Source organism: Chionomys nivalis, chromosome 1, assembly GCF_950005125.1.
Source record: "Chionomys nivalis chromosome 1, mChiNiv1.1, whole genome shotgun sequence".
NCBI classification, from domain to species: Eukaryota; Metazoa; Chordata; class Mammalia; order Rodentia; family Cricetidae; genus Chionomys; species Chionomys nivalis.
In genome coordinates this window covers 66,505,409-66,532,314 of record NC_080086.1, presented here as the reverse complement: position 1 = coordinate 66,532,314, position 26,906 = coordinate 66,505,409, and the positions used below count along the sequence as shown (strand labels likewise).

General features: G+C 40.5%; 1 protein-coding gene across 2 annotated transcripts in view; it reads left to right on the top strand.

The window, feature by feature from the left end:
- The first annotated feature begins 278 nt into the window (after positions 1-278).
- Exoc6b (exocyst complex component 6B) overlaps positions 279-26,906 on the top strand; it is a 514,534-nt gene continuing 487,906 nt past the window's right edge. For both annotated transcript variants that reach the window (XM_057789522.1, XM_057789516.1), the window contains exon 1: positions 279-478. In XM_057789522.1, the coding sequence (XP_057645505.1) occupies positions 369-478 (110 nt within the window). In that variant the 5' untranslated portion in view covers positions 279-368. The remainder of the gene's footprint in view (positions 479-26,906) is intronic.

Below are 26,906 nucleotides of genomic sequence, written 5' to 3'. Positions count from 1 at the left end.
GCTTCCTTGGGTACCAAGCAAACTTGTAGTGCAAAATACCCATACATATTAAAAAAATTGTGAAGAGTTAATATCACTGTCTGATTTAATGTCACTGTATACAGGTGTCGTAAAGTGCTCTGTCTATATCAAAGTCGCAGCAATTGGCACAGATCCGACGAGTGAAAGGATAGAACCCAGCTCGGCCTCACTCAGCGAACTACCAATCCCATGCGGCAGTGCGCGACGCTCGCGCTCGGAGTGACGTCTGGGGGCGTGGCATCCGAGGGCGGGGTCGCTCTGCGGGGTGCTGGCCCAGCGGCCGCGGAACCTAGGCTCAGGGTGCTGGGGGTCCCTGGTGAGCGAGGGCCGCGCGGCCTTGCCGTGCGATGGAACGGGCGAAGATGGCGGAGGAGAGCCTGGAGACCGCCGCGGAGCACGAGCGGATCCTGAGGGAGATCGAGAGCACAGACACGGCCTGTATCGGGCCCACGCTCAGGTACCGGGGCGGGGCCGGGTCGGCGGGAGCGGGCGGAGCGCGGCGGCTGGCAGAGGGGAGAGCCGCGGGTGTCCCGCGTCCTGGGCGAGGCCCTGCTGGGGAGCCTGTCTGGAGAGAGGGTGAGGCTCGGCTCTGTTGGGCCGCCGCTCCCTTCGGGCAGCAGCTCTTCAGTCAGGAGCGGGCGCCGGCTCTGCGTGCAGGGATGAGAGCGTCCTGGTGATGTCGGTCCTGGGGAAGAGTTCTCCCACCTTCTTTCACCTGAGGGCTCGGTTTGTGAGGACGACCTCGCCCAAGTGCAGCCCCGGGACCTTGCCAGCTCCTGGACCTGCTCCTTCTCCCTGCCCTGCCTCCTTCTCCGACAGCTTCCACCAGCGTTGCCTGTGGAGCCGTCAGAATGGACTTGGTTAATTACCTTGCACTTGTTACACAGAGCGCAAGGCATTGTGCGAATTGCTGTGCTAATACATCTATGGAAGCCATTGAGCAGTCCTACCGCTGGGACACAGTTACTGTTGTCCAGTAGCAGACGGCGCGGGGAAGTGAAGTGATTTGTCCAAGGTCACAGGGGAGGGAAACCGGGTTTCTAGTTCCCATCCCAGACTCTGCCTCCCTGGTCCTCTTCCTCCTCCTCCTCCTCCTCCTCCTCCTCCTCCTCCTCCTCCTCCTCCTCCTCCTCCTCCTCCCCTCCCCTCCTCCTCCTCCTCCTCCTCCTCCTTTTTTTTTTGTGGCGCTGGGAATGGAACCCACTGTGCCAGGCAAGCGCTTTTCCGCTGAACTGTGCCCAGCCCACAGGTTCTTCACTACTTTGGTTCTGCCTTAGTTGGGGATTACCATATGCTGTACTTCCTGTTGAAAATTGTTCACCAAGACCAATTTTGAATCCCCGCAGTTTCCTGGTGTCCTAGAACCAGTTCCTCCTGGTCCTTTCCTGTGTCGCTTTCTGGTCTCCCTTCAGTCTGAATGGAAAATCTCTTTACCACTCCTTGCACAGCATTGGGTCCGCGTTCCTCCCTCCAGAAGGCGTCACTAATCATTTCATGGGGAGACTTGTCCCAGGAAAGAGTGACCGAAGGCCCGGGACCTTTGCTTTTAGCTTTACTTGCACAGCTTTCTTCTCCAGGCTCCATTGTTAGTTTCAAGCAAGTTTTCTCAATGTCCTTTCTCCTGGAAATAACTGTCCTTAGTCATCTGTACCTCGCTCTCCTTTTCCTTTTTTTTTTTCTTTTCCCGTACTAAAGTTTGAACTAGGTAAAGCAACAATGCTTTACCACTGAGTTGAATCCCCAGTGCCCTTTTAGCTCTCCCCCCGCCCTTTTTTTTTTGCCAGTTCTTTCACACAATTGCTCCCCTGTCCTCTTTGTATCATGATCATGCTCCTCTCATTCCCTGTTTTCTTGTGTTGTGGAAGGCCAGTGATTTTCATTTCATAGTCCTTTATAAAAGCCCAGGGCCCCTCACTAATCCTCTCCTAAATGCGTTATTAGTGGCTATTACTGTTTGGCTTTCAATGACTGGAAATGTTATGTTCTCATCTGTTAGGAAATCTGGCTGCTGAATTGAGTATTTAGGACCAAAGTTTAGGCAGGATTCCTTATCAGAGCAGCATCCGTGTTGTCTTGAGTTGCTTGTGGTTTTCAGTTGCTGTTGTTTTATACAATAAATAGCTTAGGTAGTACCATAAATTGAGTTTACTGTGATTAATATGTTAACCCTCAGCGTAAAACATTTTAATTTTTTATATGGGAGATGTAGTTTCCTGTATCCCAGGCTGTGATCATACTTGCCGGCTAGTTGAGAAAACCCTTGAACTTCTCATCCTCATCAAACCCACACTTCTTAAGTGCTGGGATTACCGTCTAGGACCACTGTGCTTAGTCTTATGCCATGCTCGGGATTGAACCTACGGCTTGCTGCCTATTAGGTGAACATCCCATTAATTGAGCCACATGTCTAGCACCAGTAATGTATTTGTATCAACTGGATTTTGGTGTTTAATTTTCTGGCATCTTGGCTTTAGTAATGTATATATTATAATTTAAACATGTTATCCGTTCTCCCCAGATTTTCTCATTATTATTACCTTGTGCATGAATTACGAAGTCTTTTACTTTATGGGAACATTGTTAAATAGCAACAAAAAAGAAAGTTCAGGAACTATCACATGACCCTATATGTTTTAGTTGTTTTTCCTGACTATATTGTTAGAGGATTTGGATTAAATTTTTACAATTTATTTCATTTTCATTGGTGTTTTGTCTGCATGTATGTTTGTGTGACAGTGTCATAAGCCCTGGAACTGGAGTTATAGACAGGCTTGGGTGCTGGGAATTGAACCTGGGTTCTCTGAAAGAGCAGCCAGTACTCTTTTAAATATTTATTTATTTATTATGTGTAGTAGGAGCTGTGGGCTGTGTTCCTGCCGCCCCAGCTCCTGGTCGCCTGGCTAGCTTATGCCCCGAAATAACAACACACAAACTGTATTCTTTTAAACACTGCTTGGCCCATTATATCTAGCCTCTTCTCGGCTAACTCTCACACCTGGACTAGCCCATTTCTATTCATGTGTGTGGCACCCCAAGGTGCGCTTACCGGGAAGATTCTAGCCTACGTCCATCCTGGGTTGGAGCTTCATCGCATCTGCCCCAGAGAGCAGAGCTAAGGTGTATGAGCTCACTTCCTCTTCCTCCCAGCATTCTGTTCTGTTTACTCCACCCACCTATATTCTAACCTATGAGGGCCAAGCAGTTTCTTTATTTTTTAACCAATGACCTTCCTTCATCAATTATGTATATAGAATTCTGCCTGCATGTATTTTTGCATGCTAGAAGGTGGCATGAGATCTCACTAGAGATGGTTGTGAACCACCATGTGGATGCTGGGATTGAACCCAGGTCCTCTAGAAGAGCAGTCAGTGCTCTTAACTTCTGAGCCATTTCTCCACCCCTGCGTGGCCACGTGGATCATGCTGTCCTTGAACTTACAGAAATCTGCCTGCCTTTGCTTCTCCAGATGGGATTAAGGCCTGTACCAATTATGCCCAGCTGAGAGCTTCTTTTGAGGCTGTGGCATAAAAATACAGCTATACTTCAACCCTTGGCTGAAGAAAGTCAGTTATCAGAGAGGGCCATCCTCTTCAGTGCAGCTTGAGAAGGTCACACTTAGAACAGCGAGGAAGGAAGGGAACACCTTTCTAGCTAGCCATATCAGCCTGTCAATCTGGTGATCAATGGGGTTATGATGTCACCGCCGAATTACCCTCACATCTCAAGTACTAACATTCTTATTCCAAATAAGTTGTGAACAGTAGCTCTGTTTTTCATTTTTCAAATCCCATGTCTGTATTTCTACTCTTATTTATCACATTATTTAACTAATAGTCATTTCTGTATTTTGCTTGGTGGGTCAGAGCAATTGGCATTCACTCTAATTGTACTTAAAATTTTGTCTTTAAAATTTTTACCTTGAATAATAAAATACATTGCCATTTAAAAAATAGCTTTATAGCCAAGTGTTCATGCATGTATCCCAGCACTTGGTTGGTGACAGCAGGAAGACAGGGAGTTAAGAGAGTCATCTTTGGCTACATAGCAAGTTCCAGACCAGCCTGGAGTATATGAAACCCTATCTTTAAAAAGTAGCTTTACTGAGATATAATTCATATGATAGCATATGATCTACATATTGTTTAAAATGTGTAACTGCCTAGGTGGTGGTGATGCACACCTTTAATCCCAGCACTCAGGAGGCAGAGGCAGGCAGTTAGTTCCCTGTGGGTTCTTTTATAGCCAGGACTGTTTCACAGACAAACCGTGTCTTGAAAAACCAAAAATAAACAAACAAACAAACAAACAAACAAATGTGTAACTGAGTGGCTTGCAGTATATTGGTAGAGTTGTGCAGCAATCACCACAGTCTAATTTAGGACTATTTTACCTTCCACAAACAAACACATATTCTTTGAGAATCACTGTTCATTATTTTCCTCTCTTCCATGCCATTCTTCCTTTCCTGTTTTATTTTTTTCAAGGCTGTTCTTGAACTAACTTTGAGCTCTAGATCTTTTTGCCCCACCTCCTAAATGCTGGAATTACAGTTGTGCACCACCACATCCAGCTTCCCACTTGCTGCTTTGGACATCTGGACATTTTGTGTAAATAGATTTATCCAGGAATTATTTTTTTGCTACCTATGGAAATGTTTTCAAGGTTTATCCATATGGCTATGTATCTGACTTTATTTCTTTTTACTACTGAATAAAACTCCATTGTATGAATGTACTTGTATCACATTTTATTTGTCCATGAAGTTGGTGCATATTTTGATCATTTCCATTTTGGGATTGTTAAGAACAATGTCCTATGTCCTGTTTTTTTTTTTTTTTTTTTTTTTGTGTGTGTGTGTGTGTGTGGACTTATGTTTTCATTTCTGGAGATTAGAGCAAGCAGTTGTGATCATTGTGCAGCTTCCCCAAGGCAGTCGCAGAATGTTCCAAATTTCCAGTGGTGTAAGGGTGATTTGGTTGTCTGCTTGACTGACATCCCCTTTGCTGAAGGCACTTAGAGCAAGGGAGTGTGTAGCAGCTGCCAATTAGGAAATCAGATTGCTCCATTCTCCAAGATTTTTACTTATAAAAAAATAGACATCAGAAGAATGTTTCATTTTTATCTTTACTTTTTTTATTAAGATTTTTTAAAACATACAGTCTCCTCCTTTTACATAACTATCCCCGTTCCCACCCCCTCCTCTCCTCCTGCGTCCCTCACCTTCCCCATCCCACTCCCCCATCCACTCTTCATAAAGGGTAAGGCTTCCTGTGGGGCGTCAACAAAGTCTGACACTTCACCTTGAGGCAGGACCAAGGCCCTCCCCTGAGCAACGTTATCCCTCCAAAAAGAATGTGCTCCTAGACGCCAGTTCAAGTACTAGGGATAAAACCTGGTCCTATAGCCTGTGGCCCCACAGACTGCCCAAGCCTTACACTGTCCCCCATATTCAGTGGGCCTAATTTGGTCTTCTGCAGGTTCCCCCGCTGTCAGTCCAGAGTCAGTGAGCTCTCACTAGCTCAGGTCAGCTGTTTCTGTGGGGTACTGGGCAGGACATTAACCCCAACCAACCGGCCCCCTCATGCTACACCCGGGTTCAATTCCCAGCACCCACATGGCAGCTCGCAGCTGTCTGTAACTCCAGTTCAAGAGAATCTGACATCGTTATACCAATGCGCATGAAATAAAGTTAAATAAAGTTAAAAAAAGGTAAGTAATGTAGAAACTATGCTGGCTGGAACATTTATTTCTGACTAAGGAAATAATTTAATTGAAATGTCTGTAACTTATCCTGCTCCAGATGAAGTTTTTTGTTTTTCAAGAGTTTAGATAATTCTCAATAAGTGAGTGATAAATTTAAGCATGTAATAGATATTTGTACAACTAATTTAGGACTTTAAAATATAAGCTACATATTGAAACATCTAAGCAGTCTAGAACGCAGTTGTTAGCGTCAGTGTTATTTGTTTTGTGTTTTGAGACAGGGTTTTGCTATGTAGTCCTTTCTGGCTACGAACTCATAGGATCTGCCTGTCTCTGCCTCCAGAGTATTGAAGGCATGGGATCAGACACCCAGCTTCAGTGTTTTTTGTAATGGTGCATATAGAGTTAGGACTCTGTAAAGTGCTACCTACTGTTATGTCTTGAAGAGTTAACATGCATCTTGCGTTGTACTACTTGATTCTTCATTTAGTTATGTGCTTTGAGAATAGATTGGTGATTATGCAAAAGCTAAACCAGTAATAATAGCCACAAATAGTTCTAAGTATTTGGGTATTTATGTATTTAGCTTATTTATTTATTTATTTATTTATTTATTTAATTTTTTTTTTTTCGATAGTCTTACGTAGTCTTCTGTAGTCTAAGCTGGCCTGGAACTCATGCAGTTTAGGATGACTCTTATTCCTGCTGCCAATTCCACCTTAATGCTGGGGTTATGAGTGCACATCACCGAACCTGGGACATTTGAATATTTCCATTCTTTTGGAGTTTAAGATTCCACGTAATTGTTACATTGTATGTTAGATAAGTAATGATGTTCGTTTGTCAAAAATGATGACTTTAATTAAAGTATTAGCTCTCTTGCTTTATATAAAATTTAAAAAAGTTACTTTTTTGTGTGTATGTGTGTGCATATGTTTGTGTGCTTTGATGTGTGTGTAGAGTCAGAGTGCAAGTGTGCGGAGTCTGTTCTCTCGCTCCACCTTCATGTGGATTCTGGGGATTGAATGTAGTTCATTAGGCATGTGCAGCAAGTACTTTTACTTGCTAAGTCATTTTGCTGCCCTCACTTTACATAGTTTTTTTTTTTGTTGTTGTTGTTGTTAAAATTGCAGAAGAATAGACTTTATAGACCTGGTTTTGTAGGAGGTTTTATTGGCCTGATATGATCTCAAGCATGTTTGTTGTTCTGGTATTACAGAGTATTCTACCAGTTTCTTCATACATATTCCCTGTCTAGTTTCATTCTTTTTATTGTCAGCATCTGTATTATTGTTATTATTTTGGGTTTTTTGATGCAGGGTTTCTCTGTGTAGTCCTGGCTGTCCTGGAACTTGCTCTGTAGACCAGGCTGTCCTGGAATGCAGAGATCCGCCTGCCTCTGACTCCCAAGTGCTGGGATTAGAGGCTTGTCTCACCACTCCAGGCAGCATCTGTACTTTTAAAACTTGTATTTTTCTTCTCTTTTGAAAGTTGTGTCTTTACTTGTTTCTTTACATTGGTGCTTGCCATTTTTAAAAAAATCTTCCTCCTATTTCCTGTAATTTAGAACTTTAAAACACACATTGTTTGGTGAAATAGTCAAGTAAGTGAGCAAGCATCATTGCTGTGAAAACAATGTGTTTCCTGGGGAAGCTCTGCTGCGAGTAAACAGTAAACTTCGAAAGGTTCTGTATGGAATGTGATCTTGTCAAGCAATATGGATGTATAAAAATAACAGACTCTGGACCTGATTGGTTTTCATACGGACTTTGATTTAAGGAGTGGCTTTTATGGAGCACATTTGGTAATAATAGAGCCGGTCAAATGTTTGGGTTTGTGTGAGGTGAAGGACTTTATGACATTGGTAAAGAAGGGCGGTCAGTGGAGACCGTTAGCCTTGGAGAAAAAAAGAAGTAGGTGGGGTGAGAACAGCTCTTGAAGTCCAAAGGAAATATAATTGAAAGCATTCAGATAGTCATGGTGGTGCAAGCCTGTCATCCCAGAACTTGGGAGGTGGAGGCAGGAGAAACTCAAATTTGTATGCAGCCTGGTCTGTGTATCAAGTTCTAAGGTAGTCTGGGGTACACAATGAGATCCGCTGGCAAGAAAAACATTTAAAATAGATGTGGATCTGAGTGAATGTATCTTTTAGGTTTTGAATCATTTTTAGATGACTATAAATTTGCATGTAGTTGCACAAAATAATACAGGGATTCCTCTGTACTCTTTACTCAGTTTTCCCCATTGATAACATCTTATAAAAACTACAATGTCAGGTCCACAGTATTGATATTGTACCTTGATAGTCAAATTGACATACTTCATCATCACAAGGAATGCTCAGGGTACCTTTCTTATAGCTTGGCCCATTTCCCTCTGTCTGTATTTTCTCTTCCAACATGACAACCAGTCATGTGTTTTTGTATCAGGTTTTCAAAGAACCATAACTTATATACCCTACCTAACATTCTAGGATTGACTTTTTCCACTTAGCGCTGAGGTTTATCCTTTTGTTATAATGTAGCAATAGTGTACTTTTTTTTTTAATTGCTGAGTAGTTTGCCACAGTATAACTGTACCACAATTTATCATTTACTCATGAAGACATCTTGGTTGTCTCTGGGTCTTGGCTATTATAAATAAAGCTCTTATATAAACATATACGTATAGATTTTTCTTTGAACATATGTTTTTCTTTTCTTTTTTTTTTTTAAATTTTGTTTTGTTTTGTTCTTTTCGAGACATGGTTTCTCTGTAGCTTTTGGAAACTGTCCTGGAACTACCTCTTGTAGATCAAGCTGGCCTCTAACTCACAGAGATCCGCCTGCCTCTGCCTCTTGAGTGGTGGGACTAAAGCTGTGTGCCACTAAGGCCCGGCTGAACATCTGTTTTTGATTCTTTTAGCTTATCCATGAGTAGAATTGCTAGTGTTATAGTAACTAACTTGCTTGCCAAAAGGTTCTAATTCCTTCATATCATTACTAGCATTTGGTGTTGCCATCTTTAGAAATTTGGTTAGTCTGTTATATATGTAACAGTTTTTCATTGTAGGTGTTTTGTGTTTTGTTTTTTCCAACTGGTTCTTAGGTAACTGAGGCTGCTCTTTACTTCCTGATGTTCTCCTGCCTCTATTTGAGCTACTGCATCAGGCTTCATTGTAGTTTTAATTTTAGTTCTTGTTTAATGATGTTGAACATTTTTCATGTGCTCATTTGTTTTGTATATTACTCAGGGCTTCTTGTACTCAGGTACTTCACCACTGATCTCTACCTACTACTTTTTTTTTCTTTCTTTCTTTTCTTTCCTTTCTTTTTTTTTTTTTTATTAAGGATGAGCAGAATTGTTTTTTCCTGAAAGTTCGAGGGTTTTTTTATATTTTTTATTTTTTGAGAAAATGGTTTAATATAAATAAGCACACACACGTGTGTGTGTGTTAAGGAAAGGGGCAGTTGTACACACAGTAGTAAGGGTGGGTATAGACTTCTCAAGATAGAGTTGCCTGCAAGACACTGTTCTTTGCAATAATGTATCAGGATTAGCTTTTCAACTAGAAAAGACCATTTTTATGGAGCAGGGAATTGCCAAATGTTTCTTGCATAATTCTAGAGGAAGAACATCTTTCTAAGTAAGGGCTTTATTTTGCTTGAAGTTTTTAAGTCAGTTTTAAACTATAAGTACTTATATGTGATACTAGTAATGAATCAGAAAGTGGCTTCTTTTTAATAGTTCCATGAAAAAATACTTGATATCACTAATCATCAGAGTAATGAAAGCAAAACCACAGTGAGATATCATATTATTACCTCTTCTCTGTTCAGATGGTCATTGTGAAAAAGACAAAAGAAGCAAAGCTTGTGGTGCACACCTTAATCCCAGCTCTTGGAAAGCTGAAGTGGGAGAACTAGGAGTTCACCCTAGGGAAGGGCACCCTTGGCTACATAGTGCATAGTGAGCTCAAGATCACCCTGCAGTATTACCCCCCTCCCCAAAAAAAGATAAAAGAAAAGAAAAAAAAAAGAAAAAAAAAGACAAAGTCATGTTGGTAAAGACATAATAAAAATCTCTATAGGCTGTTGGTGGAATTATGGCTTGGTACAGTCATTATGGAAAATAGTATGGAGATCCCTCAGAAAGTTAAAAGTAGAAACAATATGATCAGCAATAGATAACGATAGCATGGTGTTTACAAGCATGCATGTATACACACAATGGAAGACAACTCATACTTAATGAAAGGAATCCCATCATTTTTATGTGATCTAATCTAGAAGACAGTATAATAAATGAAATAAGCCTAGAACTGAAAGACATGGAAATACTGATTGTTTTAACTTATAAATACAATATAAAAAGTTGAACTCAGAGACAGAGGCTAAAATGGTGGTTATCAGAGGCTGCCTGGGGAGAGGAGATAGGGAGATGTTATTCCTAGGGTACAAAGTTTTAGTTAGGCTGAATATGTTCTAGAGGTCTATTATACATCACAATTGCTATAAACAATAATGTAGCTCTTTAGAATGGCTCAGTGATTGATGTACCATCACAGTTTCTACAAACTGCCTCTGACAAAACTATGCTGTAATAGATTGGAATAGAAAACCCTTGTAATAGAATTGTTTACCTTCATACAAAGAAGATTGAGAAAACACCAAAATCTGCATGCGGTGTGTGCCCATTTCATCTTTAAGGGGTTTGTGTGGTGAGATTCATGACACCATCTAAATCAGAATGGTTCAGCAGGGCCTGTGTTGAATCCATGTATGCTAAATACGTTCATGACAAGATCCAGCATACTTTCCTTATTGAAGATCAGAAATCACTGTAAAAGTATTGTAGCCCAGAATTATAAAGCTAAATAAATGTAGTCTTTTTAAGGAATAAGAGAAACCCATACTTGAAAATTGCAAAGAGAGTGGATCTTAAATGTCAGCAATAAAAAGTGATAGGTAAGTGAGGTGATAGCTGGTTACCTCGACTTAGACATTTTGTAATGTTTATCTGCATTAAGACACTTACCCTGTAAATTTATCTGTTGGTTATACTTTAATAAAGCTGAGTAAAATTGAAAAAAATGAAAGTATGCACTATCATCATTAGAAAAAAAAGACATTGGCCTCTTTTCAATAAATTAAATTCTGGCAGATTGCTAGGGTAGGAAAATTAAGCCTTTAGTGTTTTATCAGCTGTCAGCTGTCATGCTTTGGACATCATGGCCTAGAATCTGTTCTTGTTATAGGCTTATTAAAGTAAGCTAGGAGTTTATTATTAAAGTTAATTCTGAAAAGAATCTCTTGGGCCATCTTTGTATTTTTTTTTTTTTTTTATATCCTACCCTCGGCTTGGTAAGGAATTTTATTTTCGTTACACGACAGTAAACTGGTTCCTGGAAGCTCAGTTTTCTTGCTGCTCAAATTTTTTATTTTACAAATTTTTTAATTTACAAAGTTTGTTGATAAGAGGGGAGAAATTGTCAGGATATTTGAGACAGAGTCTCAGAGGGTTCTCATTTCCATTTTTCTTCTGTTTACATTTTTATTGATTATTTGGGAATCTCACATTATGTGCCTCCATGGTGCTCACCTCCCAGTCTTCCCATGTCTACTTCCTGTCCACCATGATCTCCCCACTTCAAAAAAGACAAGTCCATTTTGTATTGACTGTATATTCACTGAAATGGTAAAATTCTTAGTGGCCAAGTTCCCAAAGGGAATGAGTCTTTCTCAGCCTATATCCGTGCCAGAAACCATCCATCAGCTGAGGAAAGCTTTGCAGTGGCTGGGATGGGGCGGGACTAGCTGTCCTGCACCCATGCTACTGCCTGTATTGCCTGCACTGAGGGGCGGAGCAGGCTCTCCCATACCCACAGACATTAACATGGCTTCAGACATCAACTCTGACCATGGGCTTCCTCATGGACTTTGGTGGTAACTTGGACCACAGACATCAATATGGCTGTTGGCCATATCAGAACCCTAGCGACTGCATGGACCGTGACCCTCAAACATGGTCTCAGGTGGTTACACATGCCACTCACACAGGCTTGGTGCACCAAGACAGCAGAGCCTGAGGACATCACCAAGGCATTGGACAGTAGCACAGACTGTGTAGGTCCATGTGGATCTCAGGCTTCATCTCTGTCTGGGGAAGCAGCATGAATCTCTAACACCAACATAGCCTCTTGTGCTATCGTGGACCACACTGGTCCTTCGAGGAGGTCCAATCCAGAAGATGAATGTTGCCTCACGTCAGGCCTCCATTGTTGCCCAGAGCCAGGAGGAACTGCGGCCTGACAACAGCTTCAGCACCCAAGTTTGTGTCTGCCTAAGCTCAAGGCTGTTGTACATCATGCTGTACTTGAACCTTTTGTGCCTACCCTGCCTCCAAACTAAGCATGCCCTGCCTCAGCCTCTCAAATGTTAGGATTATAGATATGACCCACCATGTCCAGCAAAGCAGACTGGCCATTTTTTCTTCATTTTTAGGGTAGAACCTCGATCTTATACATACTAGACAAATTCTTAGCTTCATCCTCAGACCAGAGAACTTGGTTTATTTTATAGATTGATTTTATTTTTATTTTATGTGTGGCTGTTTTACCTGGATGTATATTCTGGGTGAAGTGCCCGAAGAGCAGAAGAGGGTACTGGAGCCTCTGGAACTGGAGTGATGATTGCTAGCCTCCATTTGGATGCTGGGAACCAAACCAGGGTCCTCTGGAAATGCCATTATGTACTCTTAACCTCTGAGCCATCTCTCCAGCTTCTAAGAAAGGTTCTTTTAATTGAATTTTCTGTGTTTAGTTCATTCACAGGTTAGCAACTCCAAAGTCTTAGAAGTAAAACCTTGCTTTCCTGCGACGACAGTGCTTGAGTCCAGTCAATAGTTCATTGTATGTTGAACCATCCTCCCTTTTTCTTCTTTTTGCCAGAGATTTGAGTATTACTGATTCTATCATTGTGTGGTTAGCAGGAATTTCAAGTTTATTATTGTTCAGAGTTTTCTGCAAGTCGCCCTGAGTATCACCGGGCTTTTGATACCTTGCACTATCGTGGGGATATTTCTTTTTTTTTTTGGCATTCCCACCAGCAATGGATGAGGGTACCCCTTTCTCCACCCCCTCTCCAGCAAAGGCTATCATTGGTGTTTTTGATTTTAGCCATTCTGACAGATGTAAGATGGTATCTCAAAGTTGTTTTAATTTGCATTTCCCTTATCGTTAAGGAGGTTGAGCATGACCTTAAGTGTCTTTTGGCCATTTGAATTTCTTTTGTTGAGAATTCTCTGTTCAGTTCAGTGCCCCATTTTTTAATTGGGTTAATTATCCTTTTAAAGTCTAGTTTCTTGAGTTTTTTATATATTTTGGAGATCATACCTTTGTCCATTGTGGGGTTGTTGAAGATCTTTTCCTAGTCAGTAGGTTGCCTTTTTGTCTTAATGACAGTGTCCTTTGCTTTACAGAAGCTTCTCAGTTTCAGGAGGTCCCATTTATTCAGTGTTGCCCTTAATGTCTGTGCTGCTGGGGTTATACATCTTGGGGATATTTCTATAATTAGGTTAAGAATTTTATTTGTTCTTTTGAGTCACACTAGGTAGGGCTGCTTACTTTTGATAACTTGTACTATTTGGAGATGTTTCCATAATTAGATTGGGAATATTATTTGTTCTTTTTGAGTCACACTAGGTGGGACTGTTATTTATGATATTTTAAGTATTTATCTCTTTTAACTATTATCAGCAAACAGTACATTATTAGGACTTGGCTTTCATTTTTGTACTACTAATAGTACCAAGAGGTGTTTAATAGACCTTTTTCCCTACATGATGCAGTGTAGATCCAGGCTGTGTGCCGACATAAGCATTTTGTTTACAGCTAATCACTTTGCAAGGGGAGGTCATCAGGTTTTGTGTTTGTTTTAAAAAGTGGTTTTTTAGCTTTACTTATTTTCCATTTGTAGGGCTACATCTCTGATTTGACCCTATAGTTTCTACTTCAGTATTCCTGTGCTATAGCCACAACTTGTTATTTCTGTTTTCTGTAAGTTTATACCACACAGCATCACTTGAAAGGGAAGTCAGTTGGTTAAGTCAGTTAAGGCGTGGTGACATGCCTAAGACCCTAAGCAATAGAGGTGAGGGGGCCAGATCTTGACTTGCCCTGTAACCAGACTCATGATTATCGTAAATATCACCATAGAACCTTCATCCAGCAACTAATGGAAACAGAGGCAGAGATCCACATTGGAGCACTGGACTGAGCTCCCAAAGTCCAGTTGAAGAGTTTAAAGTTGTTTTCTTCTACTTCTTTTGGGTTAGGATGATCAAGTCTTCCTGTTGTGTGACCACTGGGTTCTGGTGTTACCATGTTGCTTTTTAGGTTGTTGGAGGGATTCTTACTTTGGCGCCTACCCATCTATTCCTTCAAATGAGGCCTGCAGTGTTTTTGTGTCTTGGTCCAGTCCTTGCAGTGGCTGTCTGAGTGTTTGGGAGTTTTTCTTGATATGCTTTACTGTCACTGTCTGTCTCAGAAGCTTCTGAGGTCTCTATACGCCTGCTCTCTCGGTCTTCTCTCCTGGCTTGCTCTCTGTGCTCTCTTAATCCCCTCAGTGCTGTAGCAGGCTCTTGGTCCCCTCAGTATTATAGCAAGCTGTCAGCTCTTAGGCAGCGTGTGGCTAGTACCTTGGGGGGGGGTCCCGTGGGTGGGATTGGGTTTGGGGGGATCCTAGCCACAGGAAACTCCCTGCTGGCTGGCTAGAAAAGCCGAGGGAGTTGGGGAGGGGCCTGGAGTTTTGTCCCACTGGGGAGGTCCTAGAGAGTGGGGCGTCCTGCCATGTGACTGTTCACTCACCTCTTAAGTCCCCTCAGTATTGGAGCAAGCTGTGTTTCAAATCCAACCCAAGTTGCAGGAGGATAGCCTTTATTATTTTTTAAAAAGATTATTTTAAAAAAGATTTATTTTGTTTGTATGTGTGTCTTGAGTATGTACCAGGTGTGTGCTGGTGTCTTTTGGCATGGTGAGAAGAGTTCAGATATCCTGGAACTGGAGTTACATGTCCATGAACTTACTCATGGGGCTGCTGTGATCCAAACCCAGGTCTCCTAGAAGAGCAGCAAGTACTCAGTGCAAAGCTATCTTCTCAGCCCCACCTTGAGTACATTGTTTTAAAAAAAGTTAAACTGTTATCTTTACTATGCTGGTAATAAATTAAAGAACTAGAAGTTTTTTACATTTATTTCCACACACGGAGGGGGGGGGAAACAAGAGAGAGAGAGAGAGAGAGAGAGAGAGAGAGAGAGAGAGAGAGAGAGAGCGTTACCAAGCTAACTTATAAAAGAAAGCATTTTACAGTTTCTGAGGGTTAGTGCATCACTGTGACTCTGGAGTCTCCAACATCTTGGATCTTTAGTACAAATCCAAGCTTCATGTTCTCAGCTTTATGTGATGGCCTCTCTGGGCCTGCATGCCACATGCCATCAGGGCTGTAATATTTTTTTCTGAACTAATGAGGAAGATTTCACAACCTTTTAACTCCAGTATTCTGGATTCTAAAGTCAGGCAAGTATTGCTGTACATTTTGGATGGAATATGGCTCTCTCATTGGATTACATTTGTATAACCTTTGATCTCTTGGTGTTTTCCTTTGTTGAATAAGCTTTACTTTGTTTTTGGAGTAGATTCTCTAGGGATTTTCTTTTTACAGGTTTCATGGTTAGCTAGGTGGGATCTTTACCTTCATTCCATTTCTCTGTACCTCTTTCAGCACAAACCTAGGTGTAGGCATTTTATTTCCTGGTCTTCCTTTTTCTCCTCAGATTGTGCATTTGTATTTCTCTTTGCCCTGCTTGCACTTTTCTTTCTTTCTTTCATTCTTCCTTCCTTCCTTCTTTTTTTTTTTTTTTTTTTTGAGACAGGGTTTCTCTGTAGCTTTGGAGCCAGTAGTTGGGGATTTAGCTCAGTGGTAGAACACTTGCTTAGCACTTTTTCATTGTAGAGCTGCATTAAGAATGATTACTAATAACCATGAGTCAATACTGTCTTGTATGAAATCTCTGCCAATAATATTGTTCCAAAACTCTTCAATTTAGCATCAAGCAGGTTCTTAGGACAAGGGCCAAAAGCAGCCACATTGTTGGCTAAAACATTACAAGAATTGTCTTTATTCCAGTTTCTTTTTAATTTTTTTATAAATAATACCATTCAAAATTTCCACTTCCTCCCCTCCTCCCATTCCCCTCCTACTCCCCCACTCACTCTCCTCCCTCTTCCCCAATCCTAAGAGGGGGCAGGGTACCCTGCCCTTTGGGAAGGCCCTCCCCCCTCCATCCAGGCCTAGGAAGGTGTGCATTTAAACAGACTAGGATCCCCAAAAGCCAGTACATGCAGTAGAGACAAATCTCAGTGCCATTATCATTGGCTTCTCAGTCAGCCCCCATGCCTCCAGCTGGATTTGGTGAACTCCCATTAGCTCAGGCACACTGTCTCAGTGGGTGGACCAACCCCTCCTGGTCCTGACTTCCTTACTCATCTTCTCCCTCCTTCTGCTCTTCAACTGGATCTTAGGAGCTCAGTCTAATGCTCTGATGTGGGTCTCTGTCTCTATCTCCATCCATCGCTCGACGAAGGTTCTATGGTGATATTCAAGATAATCATCAGTGTGAGTATGGGACAAGGCCAGTTCAGGCACCCTCTCATCTACTGCCCAAGGACCTAGCTGGAGATATCCCCGTGGACACCTGAGAATCCTAGAGCCAAGTTTCTTGCCAACCCTAAAATGGCTTCCTTAATTAAGATATCGTCTTCTCTGCTCCCATATCCACCCTTCCTCCATTGCAACCATCCCACTCTCCCAAGCTCTCCCTAATTCTTCCCTTCTCCCTTCTCTCTCCCCCCTCCCCTTCCCCCCACCCCATCCCCACGTTCCCAACTTTTGCCCAGTGCTCTTGTCTGCTTCCAGTTTCCAGGAGGGTCTATATGTTTTTCTTTGGGTTCACTTTATTCCGGTTTCTAATACTGTTTCACCCGGAAACTTCTTGAACTGGGCCTCTATAGTCCACATTGCTCTCAGTACTATTGTCTTCAAAGCTCTTATAGCATTTTTACAGCCCCACTTAAAACATTCAACCACTTCCCTCATGCAAAGTTCCCAAGTCAACATTCCTCTAACAAGCAGCTTGACCAGTCCTGTCACAGCAATACCATGTAACAACTTTATCATAGTTACTTTTCTATTGTAAAGAGACACCATGATGAAGGCAGCTTATAAAAGAAAGCATTTAATTGGGGGCTTGCTCATGGTCAGAGAGTGAGTCCATGACCATCATGTCATGGGGCATGGCAGCACACAGGCATGACACTGGAGAGTAACTGGGAGTTTTAACCTGATTTACAAGTTGGTAGCAGAGGTGGTGAAGGGAGGGGCTGGACCTGTCTTAGGCTTCTGAAATCTCAAAGTCCACCTCCTGTGAAACACCTGTTCAACGAGGTCACATCTCCTAATCTTTCTCAAAATGGTTCCACCAACTAGGGATCAAACATTTAAATATAGGAGCTTTTAGGGGACCATTCTCTTTCAAACCACCACATTAATCAAAATACAATTTTAGGACCCAAATTGCTCAATATTATATGATTAAACAGCAAAGCAGATCCGGAGACTACTAGAGAAAAGAAATATATATTATAAGCATTATAAACAACTTCCAAAACTCTAGAATTGACAGAGATATCTTGCTGCCTGGACAGTAACCCAAAGTTCTTCTGTAACATCGGGAAATCCATCTTCAGCCTACAGGCCCATAGTATCTGGCAGACTTTTCCATGAAGCAGTGAATTTGAAAGGCTGTTTTGCCTCTATTGGCAGTTTGTCAGTCACTTTCTTCTGTGTCCTGCAGAATGTCTGGAACATTTCATGAAGCAGGAACCCTGAAGGACTCAGGAGACATTTTTATGGTGTTGGTTTTCTTCTACCTTTATGCATGTTACAGGGATCAAACTCAGGTTGCCAGGCCTTGGTGGCAAACACCTTTGCCTGTTGAGCCCTCTTATATTTTCATTTATCTTTTTTCTCACACTGGACTAAGAAAATAGACTTCCTCCCTTTTTCTGAAGAACCAGAGAAAAGGCCTTTTTCTTTTAGTGGGGCATGAGAATGTTTGCAGTTGGAGTATGGAAGGATGTTTTGCACGCATTTTCTCTGTCTCTTCAGAAAACTGCCCTTGTTGAGGGACCAGGTGTATGCCTGTTTAGTATTGGGAGTGATAAGCCAGAGAAAATGAGGGGGTTGTCTGAGTTTCCCACCGGACTCAGGCATTGAGATCCAGTATGGTGTTTTCCAGCAGAAGTTTCTTTTCAATTCTATTTTGTTTCTAAGTGCCCTTTCTTGAGAGGTCTCTTCAGGTACTTAATGCTCTTTGGGCTTCCCCTCCTGAGAAGTACTTTATATGTTTATTATTTGTTTGTTTTAAAGTTTTTCTGAGGTCTATATTTGAATTTAATATGCAGCCCAGGCTGGCCTGGGACTCAGGACCCTTTCCCGTCAGTCTCTCAAGTGCTAGGATTACAAGCATGTGCCACCAGTGTCCAGCCCTGAGCAGTACTCTAGCCTGAGATGTATTTGAACAGCATCAACTTTGATCCACTGGGAAGTGTACTTTGTGGTATACTTTTTCCCTCTTGGTAATTGTCTCCTTCTTGTTCATGGGTGATCTCTTGAGGCTGAGTGAAACTGGTGTGGTTGAAGACTGAGTCAGTGGAGCTGAGGGGGGATGCCCAGGAGAGCTCTTCCTCCAAACTGTAACTACCCATTGATGCAGAGTGCCAGGGGGAGGGCTTGTGTGTGTGGCAGGCAGTATGCTGAGACTTAGCATACTGGAAGATAGGTTTTTTTTTTTTTTCATATCCAAAAACCTCATAGAACAAGAAACCTAGCCACACTCTAACCTAGAGTTCTCTTACTTTTAATCCATCTCTAAACTCAGTATTTTGTGTTTATCTCAGTACTTCTCCAATGTGTCTGTAACTCAGAATAATCCAAGTGATATATTGTGCAATAGAGCTTTATCTTTCTGCCAGGGTTGAGAAGCACTGATGTTGCCATCCTGGGCTAATGGTTTTTCTAGAAAAATACATGGACTTTATACTTATTGCTGTTATCTCTGCTGGCTCTTGCTTGAAATTTCATCTCCTTCTTTTGCCTTTATTGAACAATCATGGTATTTTAAGTTCTTGATGAGATGGCAGCTCTTCTTTTAATGTTTTGCTGTTTTTTTTCCCTCACTAGAAGTTCTGTTAGTCAGGTATGGTGATGCAAACCTGTGATCCTATTCTGTGCTGGAGCGGGGGAGGACTTAGGTAGTGACTGGGAGAGATATTTGGTAGGGCAAAATTAATACTGATTCTGATAACCAAATGACTTTGGAAAATTTATTTAACCCCATGGCATCAATTTCTTTGGTTGTAGGTTGGAATAATATAACCATTTTTGTGAACAGCCCAAAGTACACATTATATGATTTATTTTCCATGTTTTGTGACTCACCATGACTTAGAGTATATATATACACCACAGGCTTTTGATAGACAGGACAAAGTTCAGTAGAAGTGGATTAAAATGAAATGAGAGGCAAAAGTGGAAAAATGACAGTGACCAGCAAACTACTTAGGGTTGCTGTTGTGTCCATGTCATTTATGATGCTGTAATAGCTGGGTGTATGATTTAATCTTTAGAATAAATCTGAGGTAAGACTCAGTCATAATAGCTAGAGCCAACCCATGCCTTTTGGCTTTGGTGTTGTTATTATTTATATGCTGTTAATTAGGTAATTTGACCATGGTTCTTCAACTAAGAAATTGGATTTGGATAAAGACTTTTCTCTGCTGTTCTTAAGTGGTGAAACTTGACTTGTAATTCATCATAAGAGAACTGCTCTATACCTAGTAAATATGTTCAGGTGCTGTCAGATACAGTAAGAAGGTTCTCTTGAAAAACACTGGATTATGTCCATTGCCAGAGAAAGACTCCAACCTTCATGACTATGCAGAATTTGGTTATACTCATCCACTCAGTGCCAGGCTTTTGACATTAATTTTGCAGTCTGGACTGAAATGCTTAGGCATGCAGTTTAGGAAATTAATTGGAATCTAAATTTGAGTGAAGTCAAGATTATAGGCCAAAAGTTACAGGATTGGTTGCTGAATTATACCTCATGTTAGTTTTTCTATGTTCACTGTCTTTGATATTGATTGTGGTGAAACTGGATTTGGTAGTTTGCATTTAGGCTTACAGTATACTCAAAGGATTAAGACAATGACTTCATCGGAGACTGTATATCCACTAGGTATTGAAGAGAGGGATCCTTTGGGCATTGGTTCTTCCCTCTTGTGTTTATTCTCATGGTATTACTATGCTAATTGGCATTTATGTAGCTTTTGACTTTAAATTTATTTTTAATAGACTTATTTTCAATTCAGAACATTTGACTTATTTTCCTTTTTAGCATATACATGTAGTCAGTTGGGAACTTGATGTGGTGACACATGCCTGTAATTCCAGTAATTGATAGGCTGAGACAGGATGATTGAAAGTTTTAACCTAACCTGGGCTATGTAGAAAGTTTCAGGTCAGCCTGTTCTATGTGTGGTGAGGATACGTCTCATAAAACAAAACAACCACCTAAACGAACAAACAGAAACCATTTAGAGAGGTTGTGGTGAAATGACAGTTGATATTCTTAGCCATTTGACCCTGATAATAATAATAATCCCATATTCTTAATTTCTACACTCTAGTTCTCTATGAGCAATTTCATCTTAAGTGGGCTACTTTTGCCTTGCATCCAAAATTACTTAGGAGGAAATGGTCAGATGTGGTTTAGCACTCAGAAAGCAAAGGCAAGAGAATTACTGCTAGTTCCAGGCTAGCCTGATGTACATTTTAAAGTCCAGGTTCCAACAAGCCAAACTACATGGTAAGACCTGTGTCACACTTAGGAAATCTAGAGGAGGCAGAAAGCATAGCTCTATGGGGCTGTATTAGGTTCCAGAAATTAGTTGAAAGATCTTTTAATAAATGAGTCATTGCCCTATTTAAAAAGTCCTTATTTTATATTATTATTATTATTTTGGTTTTTCGAGACAGGGTTTCTCTGTGGCTTTGGTTCCTGTCTTGGAACTAGCTCTTGTAGACCAGGCTGGTCTCGAACTCACAGAGATGCGCCTGCCTCTGCCTCCCGAGTGCTGGGATTAAAGGTGTGCGCCACCATCGCCCGGCCTTATTTTATATTATTTTATTTCCTAAAAAGAATACATTGCTAAGAACAATTCATTGCTGATTTTATCATCCCCTCAAAGTTGAAATACCAGTGGGATACTAGAAACAGACTCCTGATTTTTATGTTGATGGAAACACTTTGCCACTTAGGGTATAGAACATTCCACCTTTCACTCACTACATCTGCCACATCTGCCTTAGTCTTTTCATTATTCTTAGGTTTCTTTAATAGAATTCACTGTTTTACTTTTTAGGATTTTTAGACATTGTCTTGCTATTTAATAGTTCAGGCTGGTCTTGAACTTGATTGATCCCCTTGCTTCAGCCTCATTTCTGCCTCAAGCCCCGAATACTATGATTTTAAGGGTGACCTGCCATTACCTGGTTGGAATTAAAATGTTTGCATTTTTTTTTCTCTTAGTAAAGGGTTCTGTGTTAGATGGAGGTGCTTTTTGTATTGAGAATACACTCAGTTAGACATCCATTCAAGAGGAGTGATGGACAGTGGGGCATTTATGGTTGTTAGATGGGGGATCCCTTTCCTAAGTGGTCCTTTACCATTCTTTTGCACATGGCAGCCTTGTGGGAGAGGATCTGTGAGCATCTAGGTAGATTGGTGTAAGACTTATAAAGGGTTGTAAAGAAAGGGGGTGGCTTTGCTTTATGTTAGTGACTGTAATCAGTAAATTGTATTGTTTTTGAACTTGAGAATGTTAGTATCAAGTTCTGTTTTCTTCTTCCTACTCCTCCTCTTCTTCTTTACCTTTTATAAGAATAGTTTCTGAAGCAGGTTATGGTGATGCATACCTATAATCTTGAACTCTAGTCTTGGACTAAATAGCAAAATTCTGTTTCAACAAGCAAGCAGGCAAGCAAACAAAAGGGCTGGTGGTAGAATGTTCGCATGACATGCAGAGGCCTTGAGTTTGATGCCTAACACCACCTATTAAAACAAAACAAAACAAAACAAAGTCAAAAACTAACTTGCAGAGTAGAGGTGACTACTTAAACTGAGTAATTTTATTTTATTTTTGTTTGTGACAGAGTCTTGCTGTGTAATCCATGCTGCCCAGACCAGCCTGGCTTTGAATTCATGGAGATTGGCCTGTCTCTGCCTCTGAATGCTAGGATTAAAGGCATAAGCCATTATTTCCAGCTAAGACTGAGTAATTTTATTAGATACTTTCTTTAGTGTAGTTTTTAGTTTTACTTTTTGGCTCTTTTGCTCTTTGCTCTTTTGGGGACCTGCCACCCAGCTCAAAAATAAATCACATACAGAGGCTTATTCTTAATCAGGAACGCCTAGCCTTATCTTGGCTTGTTTCTAGCCAGCTTTTCTTAAATTATCCCATCTACCTTTTGCCTCTGAACTTTTTCATTTTTTTACTTCTGTATATTTTACTTTCACTCTTACTCTGTGCCTGGCTGGGTGGCTACATGGTTGGCCTCTGAAGTCCTTCTCTCTTTGTTCCTTTTCCTTTCTGAAGCCCTCTTCTCCCCACTCCTTAAAAACCCTTCTCCCTGTGGCTCCTCCCTACCACTTCCTGTCAGCTAGTTGCTGACACAGCATCCTGATCATAGGTGAATTTGATTTATTCAAACATATATTTGCATCATTAAACAAATGTTCCAGAGCATAAACAAAAGTAGCACACCTTAAAATAAGATTCTACAGCACTTCAGATGATTTTTCTTTAGATAATGTGATAAATGCAATGAAAGAAGGGAAGGCTTTATTTTGGCTTATGGTTGAGAAGGCATGATGACAGAAGCATAAAACAAGCTGCTCATATAGCAACTCTCTTGTCCAGGAAGGGGACAGAAATGGAGAGAGGGAGAGTGAAGGGAGAAGGTATTACAGGCATATAACCTCATGTCTGGCCATGCTGTTATACTTAAATCTATTAATCTTTTGCTTTTAGTTAGAGAGTTTTGTCAACTTTCATTTACTGTAATTCCTTTTCTGTCTTTCTTTCTCTCCTTTCCTTTCTTATTTTCTTCCCTCCCTCCCTCCCTCCCTCCCTCCCTCCCTCCTTTCTTCCTTCTTTCTCCCTCTTTCTTTTTTTAAAAGATTTGTTTGTTTGTTTATTTATTTATTTATTATGTATACAACATTCTGCCTCGTTTTATGCCCGGGTGCCAGATCTCAGTACAGATGGTTGTGAGCCACCATGTGGTTGCTGGGAATTGAACTCAGGACCTCTGGAAGAGCAGCCAGTGCTCTTAACCTCTGAGCCATCTCTCCAGCCCCCCTCTTTCTTTTCTTTCTTTCCTTTTTTCTCTTTTTTTTTCTCTTTTTTCCCCTTCTCTTTCCGTCTTTCCTTTCCTTTTTCCTTTCCTTTCCTTTCCTTTCCTTTCCTTTCCTTTCCTTTCCTTTCCTTTCCTTTCCTTTCCTTTCTTTTCCTTCTTGCCAAGATCTTTTGATAGAGTCAAATAATCCTGGCTTTTCTGGAACTCACTCTGTAGGACTAGGCTGGTGTTGAACTCTTAGATTTCCTCCTGTCTCGGCCTTCCACGTGCTGGGTTTAAAGGTGTGTGTCACCATGCCTGGGGATTTATTTTAATTCTGATAAAGGTGGATTTAGTTTTATTCTTTTATTTTTTAATTCTTTAATTTCTTCATTATTGCCATCTTTTGTGTTACATTGACTCCTCTTTTAAAAGTGCACACACATACATAACACACAATTTATTTCGTCTGTGTGAATGTTTTGCCTGCATGTATGTATATTCACGTGTGTGCCTAGTCCCCACAATTGTCAGAAGAGGGCATCAGATTCCTTGGAACTGGAGTTACAGATGGTTGTGAGCCTCCATGTGGATGCTGTGAACTGAATCTGGGTCCTTTGCAAAACAGAAAGTAGTCTTAACTACTGAGCTATTTTTCGAGCCCTTTTTCATATATGTTTTTAACTACTCTTCTTAGTGATTGCTTTGAGAGTTACAATTAACATCTTAATTTGTGGCAGTTCAGTTAACAGCTTGGTTTCAGTATAGAAAATCATTGTTTCCACAGAGCTCCATTCTGTCTGTCTGTCTCTTTGTCTCTCTCTGTGGCACTGTAGTCTAGGCTGGCCCTGATCTTGAGTTAGTCTTCCAGTCACAGCCTCTTATGAGCTATGTATGGCTCATGGTATGAGCTACCATGTCCAATTTTGAATTCTATCTTTGTATAGTGTCTTTATCTTTAAAATCATATAGAAAAAAGGCATTATGAACAACAATTCCTTAATACTGGCTTTTATATCTAACCTTTACTATTTTGACCTTTTCCATGCTCTAGTGTTGGCAGAATTAACATAGAAAAATGGCAGTCTTACCAAAAGCAATTTACAGAGCCAATGCAATGCCCATCAAAATCCCAGCAAAATTTTTCAGACCTCAAAAGAACAGTACTCAACTTCATACAGAAAAACAAAAAAACCCAGGATAGCCAAAACAATCCTGTACAATAAAAGAACTTCTGGAGGCTTCACAGTCCCTGACTTCAAACTCTAGTACAGAGAACAACTTTTGTCAATCAACTCTTGCATTTACCTCATTGAGGCAGGCAGGGTCTTTCTTGTTTTTGCCATTTAATTGTGTACCTAGTCTATCTGGTACATGATAGCTTATCTTCTTGTCTTTGCCTCCTATCTCTTAGTAGTAGTGTTGGGATTACAGATTGGCACACTGCACCCTGCCTATTACAGGGGTGGGATTGTATTGGGGCATGGGGAGAGTTTAGTAGATTGAACTCCTGTCCTTCTACCTGATGTGCTATCTCTCTGGCTCCACACTGCTTTTTAGTTTTTATTTTTTGATTTATTTATTTCTTATATATACAGTGTTCTACCTTCATTTATGCCTGCAGGCCAGAAGAGGGCACCAGATCTCATTATAGATGGTTGTGAGCCACCATGTGGTTTCTGGGAATTGAACTCAGGACTTCTGGAAGAGCAATCAGTGCTCTTAACCTTTGAGCCATCTCTCCAGCCCCCACACTGCTTTTTAAAGGACACTTGAAATCAATGTGAAAGTGCTCAGAATGATTTAGAGAAATAAACATTCAGGTTCATCTGTATTTAGAAAGAATAATGAAACAAATATGATAAATGCCATAAATTGAATTTTGCAAAAGACTTTGCAAGTTGATTTTCTCAAAATTCAAAATTCTTATAATAAAATGTACTTCAAATTAAATTCAGATTCACTTCAAGATAAACTTAAAAGTTATAAAGCCTGAATTTTAGAAGTAATTTTAACACACGAGTTTGTGCTTTATTTGCTTGTAAATGGCTACAAAGAATCCTCTGTGCTCTGCTTCCCTCTAGTGGCCTTTTTGCTCATGAGCAGCTCATTTGGCAAATGGAAATTTAGAGCACAGAGGTAAACATAAGTATCAAGTAAAAACATAGCAAGTAAAATTTTTAAAATGGTGGTAGTGATGATATAGTGCCATGAAGCCAAACCTCTTTTTTCCTGTCTCTCCATTTTATGCGGGAATTGTCCCTAGGTGTACTGTGTACAGGCTGCATCTCTGAACTAAAGCATCAGCTTGCTTTGCCAAACCACCCCTCTCAAGAAACTAGATTTGTTGAGTCCTCACTTCAGATGAACTATCAAATAACTCTATACTTGTCCCTTTCTTTTTCTTCTCCACCAAACATTACTTAATAGAATTGTCATAGTGTTTTATTTTGTAGCCAATCATACTGGATTTGACCCATAGTTTCTCATTATTGATTCCCAATTTATAAAAGCATTGAATACCATTTGTTCTCAAAACCTTCTTTATTTGGCAAGAAAATATGACCAGAGTTGACATGATGTTTTTGTTGTCTTTGTATTTATGAATATTCCTAACTTGGTTCCAGAAATACCAATGTGCTTGATTAGTCAGTACATCTTAAGACTTTAAAAGGGTATCCATAGTGTATGGCAGTGTGCACAAATATATTGCTAAATCTGCAGAATTTAGTGCAATGATACAGTCTGGGCATGAGGATTTTATATAAGGGATTTTATACTTGTACTTGGTGTGCTTGCTGTGGTTCCAGTTGCTAGGTATGACAGTCAGCTTATTCTGCTCTTATGCCTTCTCTTGCTTTTGTCATTGTATAATTTTTATATGTCACATTTCCAGTCTCCTCTGCCTCTAGTTTTGTTTTCCATTGCTCTTCACTTTCCACCTTTGGTCTTTCCTGCTGCACTTTCCTGTCATGTTGTTTGGATTGGGTTCCCTTTAGGCATTACCTTGATAAAGACTTTTATATATGTAGATAGTCATTTGAGTTAAATTGCTATCTATATATTCAGGATGGTTTCTTTATACCCAAAGAACAATTTGAAATGAAAAATGTGGCTCAATTTCTTTGTCTTTAGTGTTCAGTGTTTCATACGTAGATTTAATGTCTTCCAGGGTCTTTCAGCACTTTCTGAAGTGCTGCTGTTTTTTTTTTGTTGTTGTTGTTGCTGTTGTTTGTTTGTTTTTAAACTTTGTTGATTCTTCCTTTCAGTCTTGAATTCTCAAAGAATTTCAGCCCACATCTTTAATCATTAATATTAATTAATACTTTGATCATTTTGTTGACAAAGCTAGGATGAGATATGCTAACATTTTTGTTTTATCCTTTTCCTATTGTTTGAACAACATCATTTATAGTAATTTACATGTTTATTTTGTAAGCTACTCATAGGTTTTTCCCTTTGAGTTGGTTTTTCTGTCCTCCTGTGTCTGTCCTCCTATAGAGATTACTTCTTTTGTTTGAGGATCTCCCTTCAGTGTTTTATCTTTCTGTTAGTGTGTGTGCACGTGTATTTTCTTGCCAAGTGAAGTCAAGCAGCTTTTGATAACAAACGATTTTCAAAGGGATTTGGGAGCTGATGATCAGAGATCATGGGTAAAATTAAGTACGCTTGAATTTAAAATAGAAG